The 17464-nt window shown below is 43.5% G+C and overlaps 1 protein-coding gene and 1 long non-coding RNA gene across 7 annotated transcripts in view; one reads left to right on the top strand and one right to left on the bottom strand.

Moving 5' to 3' along the window:
* PRICKLE1 (prickle planar cell polarity protein 1) overlaps positions 1-17464 on the bottom strand; it is a 100997-nt gene that overhangs the window by 3378 nt on the left and 80155 nt on the right. For all 6 annotated transcript variants that reach the window (XM_046675410.1, XM_046675444.1, XM_046675435.1 and 3 more), the window contains exons 2-7: positions 8618-8802; positions 6544-6657; positions 5547-5684; positions 4734-4937; positions 2416-2602; positions 610-1473 (exon numbers count right to left, since the gene is read on the bottom strand). In XM_046675410.1, coding sequence (XP_046531366.1) covers positions 610-1473; positions 2416-2602; positions 4734-4937; positions 5547-5684; positions 6544-6657; positions 8618-8749 — 1639 coding nt within the window. In that variant the 5' untranslated portion in view covers positions 8750-8802. The remainder of the gene's footprint in view (positions 1-609; positions 1474-2415; positions 2603-4733; positions 4938-5546; positions 5685-6543; positions 6658-8617; positions 8803-17464) is intronic.
* Positions 8670-17298, top strand: LOC124246822 (uncharacterized). The gene is made up of 3 exons (XR_006890607.1): positions 8670-8804; positions 9894-9898; positions 17180-17298. It is a non-coding gene; the product is annotated as an uncharacterized LOC124246822 (long non-coding RNA).

Here is a 17464-nt window from a genome sequence, read left to right as displayed (position 1 = left end):
GCTCAATCTTGCCTTTAAAAACCTGTGTAAAGTTGGGCATTTAGCGTCTTGGTAATTCAAATTTCCTCATTTGTAAAATGCAATAATATCCACTCTGTACAGCTCAGGGTCATTTTAAAGGTAAAATGGATAACTGAAAGGAATGTGCTTTGAAAAAGTGAAATTATTTTATAATCTGGGTAAAAAATACTTAGCTATTTTTGAGCTATCTGTGGCCACAGGGCAATTCAGGAAAATATAAAAAACATCATGAGCTTATAAAGGGCGCAGGCTGATTTTAATTTCTTAAAATTCATAGAGCATGATCCAAAGAGTCCAGTATCTTTCAGATACAGATACAGACTCCATTATCTGGATAAATCAATTTCCTCCTGCTCAAAACAGGGATAATAAAAGCTGCCCTAAAAGACTGCACTGAAAATATATTTTACATATATGCACACACATGCAAACATCTTTTTTTTTTCACATTTAACTGAAACTCTTCCTTCCTTCCCTTGGTCTACAGTTTTAAATAACATAGCCCCTATTGGTGCTGAACTGTAATTTTTGGAATAAACTTTTTAGTGGCTCCTTTTTCAAACACCCCATAATCCCTGGATTATGTACCTGTGATATTAGACAAAGCCAAAGAATCCATGGAATCCCGAACACTATGCTCTGGTTTCAAGTCTGACAAACACTCCAGGGAATCCTCATACCACTGTGTTTGATCATGATTATATCCCGCAGCCCCATGGTCCAGATCTAGTTCCTGGAGCCTCCTACTGCTTGCAGGCCCTGGGTGGCTGCCATAAGCAGAATCGCCCAGTCCATCTTGTGACTGTGCCCAATACATATCAGATTGGTACTTTTTACTTGCAAGGCTCTGGTTATTTTGCTTTAATTCAGTCTTATTTTTAACCATGTTATCAGATATCCAATGCTCACTGGCTCGAATATCCATCTCATTGGGCTGCTGCTGAAAGAGGCTTTTATCACCAAACTTGAGGAGGAGCTGCGTCATATAATCTTCATGCTCAGCCCATTCTTCAGGGTCTTCTGGGGTTTCGTGCTCTACTCTGCCTTTCCAAAATTCTTCATTGACAAAACTTGCTCCTTGCCTGGAGAGACTCAGATCATCTAGTTTCCGAGAAAGGGTGTCGTCAGCATTGCCTGAAAGGCCAGGAAACTTGTAATTCAGAGCGGGGGACAAGAGGAGAGACTGCCTACACTGATCCGCTGACCGACTGCTTTTGCCCATCCGGACACTTCTTCTGGAGTCCCTTGATCGAGCTGACTGAAATGCAGAGTCCGAAGAATCAGAGGCATGGACGTCTTCACCAAGGCTGCAGGTTTTTGAGCAATAAATCTGACCTTGTTTGGGAAGGAAGGGACACCCCAGTAAAGAGGCTTTACACTGGGCACAAGAAAAGCAGGCTTCTGTGGCATGCCAGTGCTGCCCGTCGTAGGTCATCTGTGCATGGTCGACACCTGTTTTGAACAAGGATAGAATAGCAGGTTATATAGTTCAATGCTTGAAACACAAGAACAAAGAAACAGAGAGACGAAAGACTGTGGGCATGAGGGAAGTCTCAGAGGTGATGGAAATGCTCTGTATCTTGATGGGGGTATGGGTTACACCGGTACAGTTAATTCTCATCCCTCGCAGATTCCGTATCTGTGAATTTGCCTACTTGCTAAAATTTATTTGTAACCCCCAAAATCAACTTGCAGAACTTTCAAGGTCATTTGCAGACACGTGCAGAGTGGCAAAAAGTTTGAGTCGAGACGCATGTTCCCAGCTGAGGTCACATAAAGGGGCACTGTGCCTTCTGTTTCAGCTCTTATACTTTAAACAAGTGACCAGTTAGTGCCATGTTTTCTTCGCATTTTTGTGCTTTCTCTTGGTGATTTTGCTGTTTAAAAAGGCCCCCAACCGTAGTGCTGAAGTGCTGTCTAGGGTTCCTAAATGCGAGAAGGCTGTGATGTACCTTACAGAGGAAATCCATTCGACAAGCTTTGTTCAGGCATGAACTATAGTGCTGTTGGCTGTGAGTTCAACGTTAATGAATCAACAATACATATTATATACAGTGTCTTTAAACCCAAACACACATGAAACAAGATTATATACTGATTGGCTGATGAAAATGTTGTGACCAGAGGCTCGCAGGAACCTAACCCATATTTCCCTGAGGAGCAAAGGTTCAGTACTCAATAATTCAGTGTTCAAGGTGACTTTACAGAACGTAACTACCACAAATAATGAGAATCGACTATACAGCCATTTATCAAAACTCACCAAATGGAAACACTTAAGATCTGTGCATTTCACTATATGTAAATTATGCCTTGATTAAAAAAAAAAAATGACAGTGGATAATCATAGACAAATGGATAAGTGAGAGCAGACAGGCCGGGCTACGGACTTACCAATATGCTCCCCACAGGTTTCACAGTACTCGGCATACAGAGACTCAAAGCAGCCGCAGCAGAACGGGCGGCCATCCTTCATGATGTACCTCTGTCCGCCGAGGACCGTTTCACACTCAAGGCAGCAGAAGTGTTTCATGTGCCAATGGCGACCCTCAGCTTCTGTGCACTCATCAGCAAAAATTATCTTTAAAAAGAAATATGAAACCATAGGGTGAAAGAAAATCATCGTCAGCTATTTTAAAGACCAAGTAACTGCAATTTCTGGGCAACTGACACTAGCTCTTAAAAAAGTCACTTAGATAGCTAACCTTGTTTCTCACAGTCTCAAGCTTAAATCTAACTTGATCTAGCTGCAATACAAGAGCAGAAAATTTAAATGTTGGGGGAAAAAAAAACTAAGTGCTTGCTTAAACTTTAAAAAAACAAAACAGGGCTGGCCCGTTGGCCAAGTGGTTAAGTTCACGTGCTCCACTTCAGCAGCCCAGGGTTTCACGAGTTCAGATCCTGGGGGTGGGCCTAGCACTGCTCATCAGGCCATGCTGAGGAGGTGTCCCACATAGGAAAACTAGAAGGACCTGCAACTAGAATATACAACTATATACTGGGGGGCTTTGGGGAAAAGAAGGAGGGACGAAAAAAAAAAGATTGGCAACAGATGTTAGCTCAGGTGCCAATCTTTAAAAAACAAACGAATAAATAAAAATAAAAAAACAAGACAGATTTCTACATTGGAGGTAATACATTTGATTATATTTTTGCTCCCCCAATCACACTTTGTTGTATAATCTGGCAAAGAATACATCACCATTGAAATAATTTAGTGGTCTGTGCGTGTTTTAATGGAAAGAAAACTCAAAAAAATGTGCGGAGTCCACACAGTTACAGCTATCCAGATGCTGGATTGCGTGAACAGCACTTGTGTACATAATGCTTCATTTGACCTGATGGCCATCTCCAGATTAAGCACTTTATTTTATTTCTTTAAAGATTGGCACCTGAGCTAACGACTACTGCCAATCTTTTTTTTTTTTTCTGCTTTATCTCCCCAAATCCCCCCTGGTACATAGTTGTATATCTTAGTTGCAGGTCCTTCTAGTTGTGGCACGTGGGACGGCCGCCTCAACGTGGCCTGACGAGCGGTGCCATGTCCGCGCCCAGGATCCGAACCAGCGAAACCCTGGGCTGCCACAGCAGAGCACATGAACTCAACCACTCGGCCACGGGGCCGGCCCAGGACTTTACTTTTTATATTTTGGTTTCAAAAAAATTTCAGGGGCCGGTCCCTGTGGCCGAGTAGTTGAGTTCACGTGCGCCGCTTCGGCGGCCCAGGGTTTCACTGGTTCGGATCCTGGGTGCGGACATGGCACCACTCATCGGGCCATGCTGAGGTGGCATCCCACAGAGCACAACCAGTGACACTCACAACTGGAATATACAGCTATGCACTGGGGGCCTTTGGGAAGAAAAAAAAAAAAAGATTGGCAAGAGTTGCTAGCTCAGGTGCCAATCTTAAAAAAAAAGAATTTCAAATAGCAAATCGTTGAAAAAGCTTCAAAAATAAATAAATGCATGAAAGTAACAAGGGAAAGTTTACTGTCACTGATTGAAGGAGACTAAGGAGATACAACGAATGAATTCAATGAAGTACCCTGGATGGGATCTCGGAAGAGAAAAGAGCCATTAGTAGAAAAACTGGGGAAATCTAAATATAGTCTATAGTTTAATTAATAGTATTATGCCAATGTTAATTTCTTGGTTTCAATGCATATACCATGGTTATGTAAGATGTTAACAAAGGGGAAGCTGGAAGAAGGGCATATAAGAACTCGCTCTAATATCTTTGCAACTCTTCTTTTCTGTGAATCTAAAAATACTTTAAAATAAAAAGCTGAAGGAAAAAAAAATTTCCTTTCACACCATCATCCGTTCCCACATGCCCCGGAGATAACCACTGTTAACTTAGAGTATGTCTTTCTGTATAGTTTCTGAGTGTGTACAAATTCATATACAATCTTGTTTTTCTCCTCCTTTATGTAACAGAAACAAGACCATTTGCTACATACTCTTCTTGCAACTTGTTTTTTTCCTCACAGTCCATCAAGGATACCCTACTTTTCAATACACAAAGACCCCTGCTGCCTTCTCTTCGTTAGCCACATATTTCCATTGCCTCAATGAATGTACAGGGTTATCTTGAAAATATACAAACAGAGCACAAGCAGGAGATAGTTCTATTTTGCTTAGGTGTGAACAGTGGAATATTGGCTTACTAGAAGCTTATTTTTTCCAGTGTTAAGGGGTGAACTTTTTTTTACCTCATCACATGCTGAACACCGTGGCTTGAGCAGTTCAGCGTGGTGCCTGCCACAGTGAATTTTTCCATCCTGGTAAAAATAGATGAGGTCGACCAGCAGCTCGTTACACGTGAAGCAGACAAAACAGGATGGGTGCCAGCATATTCCAGGGCCCGCGCGAGAGGCAAACACTGCAATTTCACCTCCATTTATCTTCAACCCACACTAAAAACAAAAGGATTGGAATTTAAAATGATCCTTTTTTAACGACTGGATTCTCAGCCTTTCCCACTTCACACTAAATCCCAAATTTGTCAGGGGATCTTTTATTTTTGTCTCCTCCTGTTAGTGATTAAATAGCTCTTTAATGCAGGATTATTTGTGAGTCTCAACTGGAAGGAACAGGCCTCAGATATACCACCACACTAGACTCTTCTAAGAACGCTTCCATCTGACTCACATTAAGCGTGGTTTTCCTGAGCCGGCCTCCTGTTGGATACGTTTCCTACTCTGAGCATGGCCAGGAAGGATCTGGATGTCTTCAGTATGTCTCTGTGTTTTTTGAATACTAGGTGTACCCTACCTCCTCCCTCCCTGCCAGGATCCTACGAAAGGCAGGATTTCCCCGGATGTTTACCAGAAGGGCAGACTGCTTCCCCCGTCATCCCCAGCAGTGCAGCCAGTTATAAACATGAATTCCCATTTAATATAAAGCTAGGCTGCCTTTCTTTCTCTTTGGCTTTCAGGGTCCACACCTGTGCCAGCCCTGTCACCTCCCCTCGGCTCACTCCATCCACACAACTCCCACGAGCTGCTCATCCTTGAAAGGGCTACCTGCTCACACACAGCGTGCATGACTGCTCTGGACAAGAGTTTAATCGTTCCCCTTCCAAGCGCTTCTTTCTTCCGCTGAGCACTGAACACCTGCAATTCTTTTTTCTCCTCTTCGCTCAAAGACTGGCAGTACCGCACCTTCAGAGAAGGGGAAACAGAAGCACTACACTGGAGCGCAGTCTCCCTCACCGATTCTTTCTTCCCAGAGTTAGAGCTTCAGGAAATAAAACAGCAGGTTTATCTGGCCTGCCCTCGAATCTCCAATTTAAAAATGACACCATACTTTTGAAATGACACTAAATCTTGCAGCCTCTCCAGCAAGAGGGAAGTGCTATTTGAAAGAACAGTCTTTTCCTTAAAATATGAAAAAGGGGCCGGCCCAGTGGCCTAGTGGTTAAGTTCACAGGCTCCACTTCGGCCGCCTGGGGTTCAGGAGTTCAGATCCCGGGAGCGAACCTACACTCTGTTCATCAAGCCATGCTGTGGAGGCATCCCACATACAAAATAGAGGAAGACTGGCACAGAACTTAGCTCAGGGCCAATCTTCCTCACACACACACCAAAAACAAATGAAATGTTTAATTTAAACTCTTATCAGCAGAGATACTGAAAAAATGTAAGACATTAACCTTTCCACAAAAGGCTTAAACTTGTGAATTGCCACTTTCACCCTCTAGTCTACGGGCATTCAACTCCACTGCAGGCTTGAACCACCAAGAAGCTTGACTCTAGATGAAGGCGCAGGGAAAGCTCAGGAATTTGTGGGCTCCTGATAATTGGAGGGTAGCTGCAAACACTATAAAAACCAAGTTGTGTTAAGTTCATTGCACTGACACCCTTTCTCCCTAAAAGAATGGAAAGCTGTATTCTCCAGCCGAATCTTAATGGAAGAAGGCAAAAGAGAGCCCTAGCCAGTGAGGAGCTGGGGTTTATGGGAGGCATCTTGATGCTTGGCACGGATTTCTTTTCCTAATGAGCCTTCTTCCTGTTATTTTACCTCATTATCATGTGGTGGCAACTGGTACAAAAGCTGTTTAATTCGATGCTTCTCTCCAGGGCTGTTGACATAAGGAACCTTTTCCTCCGGTAAGCAAGCAAAATAGAGCTGGATCTGAGAAGGAGATGGAGAGAAGGACATCGGCACACAGGAAGTCAACAACTTGGCTTATATTCCATCTTAAATAGTTACCTTTCCCGTTAGGTGCAGGTTTGGCCTCCTGCAGCTAATGAGAAGACCAGCTGAGCCAACCCAGGAGAACCATAAACCTTTAGAGAGCTAGCACCCAGCTGCTAAATTGCTCTTCAGGAATGTAAGTGGTAATGACAATTAGGGGCATCATAAATTATGTGCCATAAAATATGCACATTTAATGCTACTATTCTTTAGTCACTCTCCCTAGGGTCAGCCAAGAGAGAGTCCTGGGTGAGTGCTACAAATGACCACACAGGCTGTGTGACACTGTCCAAAATCCAGCCACTACACAAACACACTGACTTTGCTCTCTGAATTTTACACGTTACAGAGACAAAAGCTGTTTTGTTAAACTATGTAAACTCTCCCTTATCAGGTTCTCTCAAGCATCAGCTTTCTTTGCTTCCATGGGTGTTATTTTCCAAATACCTGGAGTCAATTTCCCCAAGGAAACTGGAGGGGAGCCATATTGAGCTGTACTTAGTTCACTTTGAAAGGAGAACTCAATTTTTGTTTGCTTTGGGTTTTTTTCCTGTTGTATTTAAAGGACCATCCCTTAATGAGTACTGCATAGGACACTATAGCACTAAGAATGAAAGTGGTTTAAGGAAAAAGATGGGAGATTAGGGAATTTGGAGCCTATCTGCTTTAATATCTTAGTATCACACAAACCTACCTTATCCTAAGCTTCAAGAAAGGATTCTCTCTTAGTAAGCAGTTTGTTAAAACATTGCCTTCCTAGCTGGTGTGCCCACATCTCACCCTCTCCCCACTGTATCAGCTACATAAGCTTTTACACTTATAAACACTTACTGAATACCAGCTCCGTGTGTGCCAGGGACTGTGCAAGGCCCCGGATGAATAAAGACCCCCTATTCTCAAGAGTTCCCACCGTATAGGAAACAAGCACAACTGAGAAGGGGCCAAGTGGGTGCTTAGTTGCTTCGCTTTCAAACTATGCCTTGGCTCTATAATAACATCAATCACCAGCAATTTTTAACAAGTTTATCATTATCAGGAGATTGAGAAAATAAAAAGAGGCATATAGAATGTTCTCATCTTCCTTAAAATAACAATACAAAGCAAGCACAAAATTAGCTCTTAAATTTTTTTTCTAATCCACGCTGTGTGGTGACAGATTCTCTTATGTGTGAGGTTATCAAATGTGAAATGTGGGGGCTGGCCCCGTGGCCGAGTGGTTGAGTTCGCGCGCTCCGCTGCAGGCGGCCCAGTGTTTCGTTGGTTCGAATCCTGGGCGCGGACACGGCACTGCTCATCAAGCCATGCTGAGGCAGCATCCCACATACCACAACTAGAAGGACCCACACCGAAGAATATACAACTATGTACTGGGGAGCTTTGAGGAGAAAAAGGCAATAAATAAAATCTTTAAAAAAAAAAAAAAAAAATGTGAAATGTGTAAGCAACAACACTTCCAATGGTTTCTTACAGCTCAGTGTTTCCTCTCTTGCAAAGCAGAAGTGTGGCTGAGAACTGGCCTGGAAACTTTCCTTTTCTTTTATTACCTTTTTGTTGTTACTGAAGTTTTTAAAAAAGCAAATTTCTCTCACTCTCTCCAAAGGGACTCTCAGAAATTTACATAACAAATGCATTTAAGTACCCTGGATTTCATTCATTGGAGCAAAAAATACCATCGTTATTGGTGCTTCTGGATCCATGAGTACAAAAAGGATGAAAAATTCCTTTGAGAAACTAAGTACAACCTTAAAAAGCAAAAATTTAAAACTATCCCAAAGCAGAGTGGGGACGGAGGAGGGGAGCAGGTCAGCATGGCACTGACATTCGATAAATTTGTTTCTGATTCTTAAAAAATCTTAAATCACATTGAAAAACAGAAAACACAGGATTAGGCTCCCACCTGCTCTGGTCTGAGGCCCGGGGGCACCCAGGCGTACTCCTCCAACGCACAGCCAGAATCGTCGTCTGACGTGGAACTTCGCTGGCACCCAAAGGCGAGTTTGCTCATTTTGGGCTCCATCTCCAAAGGCATAACAATCAAGTTAAAAGCCGTTTTCTCAGTCACAGGACATCAAACAGTGGCCGCTGTGGATAAAATAAGAAAAAACAAAGAAATTGAAAACCTGAAGACATTCCTCTTACTCTCCAAGAGCTTTTATTGAATGCTTGTTTACACACAGCTGGGACCCAGAGAAAGTCACCAAATTACTAGTGTCCCCACCCCTAGGCCCAGTGAAACTTAAAATCCAGGGCCACCCAATTCAGAAACAGCCCCCTGACCAGCTCAGCATTTTAGAAAATGCCCCCAAAACTAGTTTAGTCCAGTTGCCTTTAAAAGGTGCCTCTCTACACACTGTTCATTAGAAGGGTTCTCAAGAAAATTGCTTTGACTTTCTAGCTTGCCCACAGATGAGACCCCCGTGAAGTCCTGGGAGGGACTGTACCTGCTCCGGCCTTGCCCGCCACTATGTGCTGGGAAAAATGGCTCCACAGACCCTCCTCCGCTCCCCCACGTTTCCTATCAATTTTCCCAGCGGAGGCACTGCCGCCTGCAGCGAGTGGGTTCACTGGGCCAAGCTGCTTAGGTTTCAGGTTTCTGATCAAGTTTTGATAGGCACTAGACTCAGTTTACTCACAGAGTAGAAACAGCACAGGTGAAGCCTTACATAGCACATTAAATCCACAAGCCTTTACTATCTGCGGGCTAACATCAGCCAGACGTTCACTGATGAGTTCCCTCAACAAAAAGTAACAAATCTAAGCACTAGGTTAAAACAAAATGCGGCTTGCCGAATCGCATCCTTAGCAGGCACTCACGGAATGGTCATGTGGCGCCTACTGTGTGTGCTGTGCTATCAGCCTGCTGCTGGGCAAAGTAAGCTGTAAATCCTGCTCTGAAGGAAAAGTCCTCTCAGATGAAGGGCCGTGTCTACACAACAGTCACTGCCCTACCACCCAGGAGCTTTGTTACCACCATTTATGTTCCTTCTAAGTCTCTTCCCTCATCCCAAGACACTAAGAAGAAAAAAAGATACAAGACTTTCAAAATCAGATGCAGCTTTTTATACCTCCACCAAAAAAAGAAAGAAAATTAGAGATAATTAGCCTAACCCAATTTTAGAGAAAACAAGGCTCAGGGAAGTTAAGTGACTTGCCCAAGGTGACATAGCTAAAAGCCAGAGTCTAGTCACACTCCATACCTGACACATCAGACTTCCAGAAATTCTTCTGCCTTCACAAATTCTCGCTTGTTTAAACAAGTAGGAAAGACAGAAAAACCTAAACATTTTCACCCTGAGACATAAGTTATTTCTCAGCAACTATCGAATGCAACCCTAAATACTTACAGTATTAGAAAACACTAGTATTAGAAAAATAGCATTACAACCTACGATTACTAAAACTAAGTATTTCTTTTATAAATCAAAGGCAATAAAAAACTTCAAGTTGTAACAGTTCCCCATCCAATGGCTACAATCTTTATTAGCAGTAGGAACAATGCCACACAGTAGATATTATTCCAACTAATAAATTTAACTTTCATTCACCCTGAACAAAAAGTAAAGATGACCTCATTTCCTACACTACCATTGGGAGGTTACGACCTTTTAAACAAGTCATCATTTCACACAGGTGCAATTCATTCATATCTCGACTTAGGAAAGGCTTTCTAAACACAGGCACATTCCTCTTAGCCCTCAATAAAAAAGGATGTGTTAATGAAAGTCAGAAAATTTCTTGGATCTCGTCTTTCCCTTTTGTTTTGAAAAAAACAACTCCCACATGTCAAAGGAAGAGAACTAGAGGTTAAGAATTTAATTAGTAACTCAAAAACCCCCACCAGGAGAACAGGGTGCCTTCAGTGCAATTTAACCTGAATCATGAAATATGCACATTTGTCCTTTGCCAAATCCAGCTGAGAAGGGAGACAGTGAGGTACCTGCTCTGCAGAAACTTACAAAGAACATAAATATTAAATAGAACCTAAAAACTAAATGTCACTATATATAAAAGAAGAGAAAACACTACAAATTAAGACAAGTGATGGATTTTCCGAGCTAGCACAAAGACGCAGATTGCCGAAGATGTGAATTACTCTTACAGCTGTATTCCTTGATTAGCCTTTTGTGAAAAATGTACAGTAAATTACTATCCTAATCAAGGTAAATCAACTTTAGCAACTAAATGCCACAATCCCCCTCCCAATCATCTGGATGTACCGGTCACATCTCAAGCCCACAACTCCCACACGCTCATTCCAGCCTTTCCACAAACGACACTGAGGCCTGTCATCCATCAGCAACGTGAGGAATATGACTGAAGGAACATGAGTGACAGTTATTTTTACCACAGGCATGGCTTTCAGTTTCACTTGTTGGCACTCCAAGAGCTAACCTACTCCTTCTGCCTAGCCTGGCATCATTACTGTTATGACATTTAATCACCGTATCAAGCAACCCAATGAAGGCCTAGCTCCCTTAACAGCAGAGGAAGCTGAGCCTCAGAGCAATTTGCCACAGGTCAACTGTCCACGTTCAGTAAGTTAACAAGCAGTGGCCTTAGAACTGGGCCTCTCTGTGATCTGAAATCCCTACATCCCGGCCCCGCCTCCTGGGGGTGGAACCTGATTGAGCCAATGCCTTTTCTTTGGAGAACTACCCATGCTACTGCGCGAGACAGGAAAAATGACGTAACTGATGGGAGGCAGTCCGCTTTGCCCAGAGAAGGCATTTCAGGGAGAACCTACAGTCAGAAAGGGTTATGAAAATTCAGCGGCCTCACTCCGAGTTTATTCTTTGGAGAAAGCCTCTCTTTTTCTTTTATATCACAAGGTAACTTAAAATGACAAAACATTACATTTATTAGCAAGGTCTCAGAGCTGACCAAAAAAGAAACATCACAAAAGCGAAAGTTACACAGCCTGACCCCAACTTACCAGGCGGTGGTAAGAGATGCTACCCTATATTACTAACCACTTTTTCTTTACTTGATAACAAAAAGACTTAAATTTGGGTTTTTCCTTTTTTAAATTACCTGTACCTGTCAGCAGACCCAAAGAAGTATATGACTGTCTCATCCTATGTCGTAGGAAAGCAGTTGACTGCTCTGGGTCATGATGAAGGGTCTTCCTAATAACATGTAAGTATGACTGTTCTTGGTCTGCCAAAATACCACCTTTTAGGCCAAACAGGAAACCATGGGTGAATTAGATCTAACAGAAAAATTCCATTAATTTAATTTCCAGGGGTTGTCTCATAAGGTTGATCACATGAAATAGAGACACATCAGTTTTACATGTGAGTTGAATTACAATGAAATTGAACTATTCAAAGTCCGGGTTATGAGATAGAGTGAAACATTTTTTCAATTTTTTTTTTTTTTTTGCAGAACCGGACTTAGATGGACAAGACTGGCTGTCCTGTGCCCCTTCCTTTATTTATTTTCTATGTTATTTACTTATTTTTGTAATTTTTTATTTTGTAATTTCAAACTTTAGAAGAGATGCAAGAAGAGTAAGGCACTGCTATCCAGCCTGCACCCAGACTCATCAAGAGTTCACATTTTGCTTCATTTGCTTTATCCCCCTCCTTTTTCGGACAAACATACACACACTTCTGTGGGAACCATTTGAGAGTGTGTATTTTTTAGATTCTCCTAACCACAGTTAAATTAAACATGATCTCTTTAAAAATATATATATATAAAAAAACCAAACACCAACTATGTGCAAGGCATCATGTTAGATGCTGGAGAGAAATAGAATAAAAAGCCAAAATAGCTCAAACCCGTATTCTGTGATTATAATTCTGGATATAAATACATCTCATCATGCAGGGAAAAGTAAAATAGTTTTTATGGGTTTGTTCACATTCCAAACAGAGTCCAACTATGAAGGAAATGTGCTGAGGAAGCAACACCTTTAAGATCTAACAACACCGTCAAAGATGGCACTGAGGTCAAGCACAGAGAAGAGGGATCTGAACTAAATTTGAGCAGGTGATGAGTTATTTGCAGGTACTATTTTGAAGAGATGACTAAAAGCCGACTATAAAAGTCAAGGAGAGAAATGAATAACAAACAGAAGAAAAAGGCAGGGATGCAAGGGAGGGGAGAAAGAAGTCTGTGGTCAGGTAGAGAAAGATGAGATACTTTTTTCTTAGAAAGACAAGCAGTATCGTGGGAGTAAGTCCAGGGAAGCCAGCCGATAAAGTGGAAGAGTTCCATTTCCCTCCTTTGTCCTTTCTCTCCCTTCTTCCTTCAAAATACTTAAACAGCCACTTCTCACCACTTAGACTCAAGGACAAACAGCTCGCAGATGTCCGACTTCTCAATCATCATATAATTGTCAAGAGAACATCTGACACAGGGGAGAGAGCAATACTTAGGGAATGGAATCTGGTGCTTGCAGCATTCAGCAAACTCAGCCCTGAAGTCTTCATGCCTCTGACAAGGCACCAGACATCTTGGGGCCTGGTTCTTTAAAAACGCCAACCATATTCCTTCCAAAGACAGTCTAAGGACACGGAAGAGTCTTAAAGAAAAGAATTATATGAACATAATGAGTTAGTGTTACTACTGACATGGACCAGTTGGCATTGTTACTTCCACTGTGACTACACAGATTTTCTTGAAGCTGACCAGCACATCCGGCATAAGAATAACGTGTCAATAAAAAAGACCGAATGTTGATATGCGAGTTTCAGCATCTTTGTGAGTTGGGAAGGGGCTCTAGCTTTCTGAAGGGCGAACAGTTTTGCCAAACTCTTGGCCACCATTCCCAGCTCTCTTGCAATCAGCTTCTAACCAGTCCCTACATAGAACCTTTGACACCAGCACACACAGCACGCATGGGCACATGCATGCGTGCACGCGCGCACACACACACGCAGCAGTTTAACCGTCTATGGAGCATGGCAGGGTCTTTCCAGTTGACCTAGGGAGAGCACCAACTGTGAGGACCCAGTGTATGCTTGGTTGTGAGGGGACACTTGGTCCTCAAATTAGACTGTGGCCTCATTCATCCAATGCAGTGATGTAATGAGTGGTTCCTCATGAAATTTACTTTCCAGATTCATTCACTCCATTCATTCATTCATTCTATTTACAGACCATTACTGAGCAATTCTGGGAGATATCAAGAAAGCAACTGACATTTATTCCATTAAAAGCCAGAACTTAAAAAGCATCCACTGTGATAGAAATGTTTCCAAATTCCATTATACATTTCCTTGCTTTCTTTAATGGTGGTATGTGTGTAAATTATATGTGACCTAGCTTCTGGCTGTTTAGATTTGTTTTCATTTTGAGTAGAAAACAATCAGTAGAAAGAACACTGGCTTCAGGACTCAAGGAACAGGAGTTTTAATCCAGCCAACCAGCTGGGTGTGACCTGGGAACCTAGTTCCTCAACTCGAACATGCGGGGTTCAGGGATATCTCACCATGTAGAGCTGATATCCAGAACTGCATGGCCCCAGACCCAGGACTTTAAGATGGCTGACAAACTCTGTATTGTTATTTTCCTCCCTGCTCTCATGATCTTTGGATTCTTGTTACTTCAGTCTCTTCTGGAGTAAGTTCGTAGCCTTTCCCCCTTGTCCACAACCAACCTCCTCCAAATCTTTTTTAATGTGTTGCTTTCAATATTCTGTAGATTAGGCAATTACAGTTTGAAAAAATTTGTCTGAAGTACATAGAACAATTACGTTGTGGACAAAGGCTCACACCTCCTCCAACAAGCAAAGTAATCACTGGTGAAATAAGGTAACACACAGTATGTGAAGCTGTTACTGAAGGTAAACAGCAGCTATATTATTTTGCTGTGCTATCTTGGTCACGTGGGGTCATTTATTTTCTACAGATTGTCTGCTGCATCCAGAATGGCTAAGGATTATTATTTTGATTGACCTTGACATACACATAAACAAGCCTTTACTATTTTTCCCTAAACAGCTTAATAAGTCAGCACAGCAGACATAGGTGCAGAGGCAGTGAAGAGTCGACAGTTTCAATGGAAGACGGATTCTTCCAAAGAAGCAATGGCAATGGTAGCACAGAGTAAGATTTTCAAGAGTTATACACACCAGGTGGAAGACTTCGGACCTAACCCTACAGGCAATAGGAAACAACAATGAATAGGAGGGTGCCACTCCTGGTCTTAAAATATGATAGTGATGGTCAGGAGAGAGAAAAGGAACCTGGGGAGGGCCTAATAGCCCAGTGTCACCAAGAGAGCCTAAACATGGTGGCTTAGGGAGAGAAAGTAAAAGGAACCAATAAGAAAGGGGAAACTGAGTCAAAAATAGTTGAGTCTTAGGTGATTGAAAGACGAAGAACCAATATGGAAATACTACATAAGCAAGTCAGAAAGGGAATGAGAATTTGAGGGGGTTGAGGAGAATGAGTTCAATCAGATACATATTGAGGTTAAAGCTGTACATCAGTTCTGGTATGGTTCCTATTATTCATCATTTTCTTGGACCAAGTCACCAAATCAAATCAAAATCATGCAAATAGAAAGCAGAATAATTTTCAGTGCCTGCCATTGAATACGAAGTGTAAGGTCATACTCCTAATTACAAATACTTTTCCCAATGTAATTCCACTCTAGTTCCTATGAGAAGACTACCATGGCATTGCAGGATCCCTAGGAAAAAGTCTTTCTTGCGTGAACATGCCCAGGGACGTCAGAAATCCTTTGATCACCAAAAACCAGAACAGATACTGATTTGTAAAGTCAGTTGGGCTAACATTCCCTAGGTGTCCCCTGCTGCTAAGTGCCATCCAGTGGGCCACAAACTGCTTAACAACTTCTTTGTTAAACTGCTTGTTAACAAGGCCTTAGGACATAGAAGATGCAGATCACACACCCCCATTCAAAAGCTGCTCTAATTCTGCCAGGCTACATATGCAGGTGAATTAAATTTACCCACTAATTTGACAGGAGAGAGACCTGCTACACTTCCATTCTTTTCAACACACAAAATATATTACCCTAACGGATACATGTATTTCTGTGTTTATGGTGTCCTTCACTTAAACCTTAAAAAAAAAAAAATACAGAGACCTTTAAAAGTCATAGGTATCAAAACTATTACAATCAAGATTTGATTTTCACAGGAAAAAGAGAGTAAACTGTTACCTCTTTAAAGCTGTCACACACCCAAAGAGCACTCAATGCCTATTGTCTGCTAAAGACAAAAGTCAGGGCCAACAGAGTCCAATTCAATTATACTGAAATGAACTGGAAAGATAACTGTAAAATAAAAACATCATGAAGTATCCGGAGATATTACTCAGAAACATTCCTTCACTAAAACGACCTCCTACCAATTAGTGGCATTAGGCCATATGCCCTTTGGCACTTGCTCTATTTTCCAGGTAAACCTCCATCCAACTCGTACATTTTCCGACAGCTGAGTGGCCTGTCACGTACCATCCAATCGCCAAGAAGCTCTCCATTTTTCCAAGAGGAAATGTGCACTCTGCAGGGTTTCAAAGCATTCTAATTTCATGCACAAATACATTCCACGACAGTAAGACAGACCGCTTAACAAAAGGAGGAAACATGATGACAAAGCACGGTCCTCTGCCAGGGCGACGCTCTGGGGGTCAGGTTATTTGGCTGCAAACCGGTATAAAAAGACAAAATCCCAAAAGCACGCTGTGGCGTGAGGCGGACCACGCAAGGCGCTGTTCCCATGAACTCCTTATTTTTCATAACGGGGGATGCAGATATTTTCTCCAAATCGGTTCCAGTCAGTCTCCTATTGATTTTTTGAATTTCTATTTTCAACGGCGGCCCAAGGAAACGGCAGCCAGACTCGACTCCAATGTACACACAGACTCAGGTTTCACGCCGTCACCTGTTGGCTCCTGAACAACACTCCTCTTTGTGCAACTTACAGCACTCACTGGAAACAAGTTTCCAGAGAAAACACTTCAAGAAAGTGTTTGAGAAGTCACAAGACCCGAGTTGTAAAAACAAATTCCACACATAGCCTGGTTTATATTGACAGAGATTAATGTGAAAACCCGAGCTTTTGGAAAAAAGGGGTCGGGAGAGGAGCCGGAGGGAAAGGATGGCACCTTCGTCGGGAAGATTCGGCTGGCTAATTCTAGACAGGGGGCGAGGGATGGCTGTCGGGGCTCCACTGGATCAACCCAGGCCCGCATCGCCAAGAGGGACACCTTCGAGCGGGCGGCAGCGCCCCCTGCGCCCCGCTGTCCCTCCTCTTGGCGCGGCGGTGGCTGCTCGAGCCGCGAGGGGGCGCGCCGGGCCGCGGGTCGGAGCGGGTCCCTGCCCCTCGCCGCCTCCCCGGCCTGTCGTACCCGGAGGCCGGGCTCCAGACGCGGCGACTGGCCGCGATCCCCTCCGTGGCGCCGCTGCCGGGCCCGCAGAGAACAGACCCCGGGCCCCGGGGATGGACCTGTCTCCCTCGAACCCCCTTACGCACCTCCAGAAAAAAGCCTCGCGCCGCCTCCCAGCGCAGCGTCACCTCCAAGGAACAGCACTCGCCCCGCGGCTGGACAGCGGTGCCGAGTGGCCGCCGGTCCCCGCGTCTCTCCCGGAGCCTCCGACGAGCAGCCCCCTCCCCGCGGGCGCGCCCCGACGCGCGCACCCTGCAGCCCTCGGCGTCCAGCCCCCACCGCCCGGCTGCCATCAAGCCCGGGGCCAGACAGCGGCTCCCCACCTGCGGCCGCGGGGCCGAGCGCGGCCCCAGCCCCTCCCGGCGCCCCGCGACTCC

Source organism: Equus quagga, chromosome 1 (assembly GCF_021613505.1).
Source record: "Equus quagga isolate Etosha38 chromosome 1, UCLA_HA_Equagga_1.0, whole genome shotgun sequence".
NCBI lineage: Eukaryota > Metazoa > Chordata > Mammalia > Perissodactyla > Equidae > Equus > Equus quagga.
This window is presented reverse-complemented; position numbering and strand designations above follow the sequence as displayed.